This window comes from Sinocyclocheilus grahami, unplaced genomic scaffold (genome assembly GCF_001515645.1).
Source record: "Sinocyclocheilus grahami isolate Dianchi unplaced genomic scaffold, SAMN03320097.WGS_v1.1 scaffold765.1, whole genome shotgun sequence".
NCBI lineage: Eukaryota > Metazoa > Chordata > Actinopteri > Cypriniformes > Cyprinidae > Sinocyclocheilus > Sinocyclocheilus grahami.
In genome coordinates this window covers 382672-385042 of record NW_015505944.1, presented here as the reverse complement: position 1 = coordinate 385042, position 2371 = coordinate 382672, and the positions used below count along the sequence as shown (strand labels likewise).

Here is a 2371-nt window from a genome sequence, read left to right as displayed (position 1 = left end):
GGCAGTTTGAGGGACCTCTGGTACCAGCAGAGCTGTGAAATGGGCATTCTGGGACTTTCAAGTCAGGACCCTCTCTGGAGCCTCAGCAGGTTCTTGAGCAGTGACAGGAACCTTTATGGCAGCCTTAACAGGCATTTCTGGTGCGGCCCTGACAAGATCTCTGAACCCAAAGCATGCTGAGAAAGGGGGGTCTGTGTGCCATGACTGAGTGCTCTCATGTATCCGTGACACGGATCTCTGGGATCCAGACGCCAGTGGCAGGAACTTCTGGAGCGGCAGTGAGAGGGGCTTGACAGGGAGCTCAGGGTGACTCCATTATTAAAAATATGATTGGATGATGCAATACTTAGCTAACATCCCTAGGCAAGAAGTTCTGCAAGACGCTAAATCTACCGCCTCAATCCAAGGAGCCAGTCGCAACCAAAGCCAACCAACCCCGCAAGACGCTAAATCTACCGCCTCAAGCCAAGAAGCCAGTCGCAACCAAAGTCAACCAGCCCCGCAAGACGCTAAGGCTGGAGAGATGGACCCTTGTCAGCCAACCAGATACAAAGCTGACCCTCTCCTCCATCACATACAGGGGGACCTACAACACAATTAGAAATTATACAAATTAGACAAACGTACCTCATAAGGTTTAAAAATACAACTTGTCATCTGTGTAGTATATAAGGTTTGACTGAATGAGAGTTGCAGCAGTTAATGAAAGGTTGTGTAAAGAAGCTCATGTCCATATTCAGATAATCAAACCAACAAAAAGGCAAAAAAGAAACATGATATCTTCAAAATCATTTTAGCTTACCTTGAACCAGTCATGGAAGTGCGTCTCCTCCTGAATCCTCCACTCTGGGTCACTCTTCAGGCAACCTCGAATGAAAAGGCAGCATTCTGTGCAAAAAGATGGAGCGAAGTGTACCTTTAAAGGGTTAGTTCACCCAAAAATGAAAATTCGTCTCCCAGAGTTACCGTCAGGAGCCATTTTGGAGAGTACCCCAGAACGTAATCAACGTAATCAGCGTTGTTTACGTTCAGCATGCGCGCGCTGTCTACTGAACGTAATCAGTGTTCTTCAACTTTACACTTGCTCTCTCAGCTGTAAAACTGGGAGAGACTCCTGCATTATCCATTATAAAGCCACTGTTTTTTTCTGTTTTGTGTGATTAAGAATTGCAAGTGTCCGATCCATCCATCCGATGTCGCTGCTGTCTGGGAAAAGCGACCACGTCGTTCGCATAGTACTCGCCCTTCTCAGAGTATTCAGGAGGACAGTACCTTGCTGTCCCTGAAGTAAAGAGTTTGCCACATGTGTAAGTTTGCTTTACCACTTTTCTCACTTTACTCTAACTGTAATGGCATTTAATTTTAGTCAACAAAAATAAAACTATCATTGGCTTTCTGAGAATGTTATTAGTGCATTGTTAATATTTTGCTGTGTCCCGCCTGATTAACACATGGTGTAACTACTTGTTTATAGATAACACATACCCAGGGGTGTGAAGTAACGATTTACAAATACTCACGTTACAGTAATTAAGTAGTTTTTATCAGTAATTGTACTTTTTTGAGTAGTTTAAAAATTGTGTACTTTTACTTGTACTTGAGTACATTTTAAGTGATGTATCGGTACTTTTACTCTGCTGTTTTCCTCCGTTTGTGGTCGTTACATGCTTATTTGAATTTTATTTTTATCCATCAACGTGACTGGATAGAGAGTAATAGGTCTCGTGACTTTTGTCAAATCAAATTGTGCATAGAAAACTTTAACCACCAACTGTTTATCATGGACCAAATCTGCACCTTATTGATGACCCGTGGCGTTAATATACTGCATCTGTGCCAGCGCGTGATGTAATAAAACTGCAGCTTGTTTTTAAAAAAATCCATTTTATACAATCCGCCTTCAGTTAGCAAGTGCACTCGCACATAAACAATTTTCAAGTTCAACACTTTTTGTTCTGTTCAGTTGTGGATGCTGCTGATTCACCGAGACCGCCGCGGCTCAGCAAAGAGACATGTGTGTGTGTGTGTGTGTGTGTGTTTTCCTTTGAAAAAGTTTCCCCAGAAATACCTCGCTATTTAATGCATTTTTCCTTACAAATTGTATTATCAGCATAACAATTCGAGTAAATGTGTAAAAGGTATGGCATGATGCCATCCTTCTAGAACAATGTGCATTTATGTTAAAATTGTAACATAAATTATCAAGTTTAGTTATTTTTATTTATTTATTGCAAAACACTAAAACTGGCACCGTTTTGGAGAGAAATGGGCTCTCATTTGAACCCATATCATGGTGTGTGATGCTGAACTATGAGTTTCTCATGGTGTTTGTATTTGCACTGTTCTAAACATTAATATTTTATGTGCAACA

At 41.4% G+C, this 2371-nt stretch overlaps 1 protein-coding gene across 1 annotated transcript in view; it reads right to left on the bottom strand.

Moving 5' to 3' along the window:
• Positions 1-1160: 1160 nt before the first annotated feature.
• LOC107561292 (serine/threonine-protein kinase pim-1-like) overlaps positions 1161-2371 on the bottom strand; it is a 9602-nt gene continuing 8391 nt past the window's right edge. Inside the window, exon 4 of the mRNA XM_016245706.1 lies at positions 1161-1282. Within this exon, the coding sequence (XP_016101192.1) occupies positions 1161-1282 (122 nt within the window). The remainder of the gene's footprint in view (positions 1283-2371) is intronic.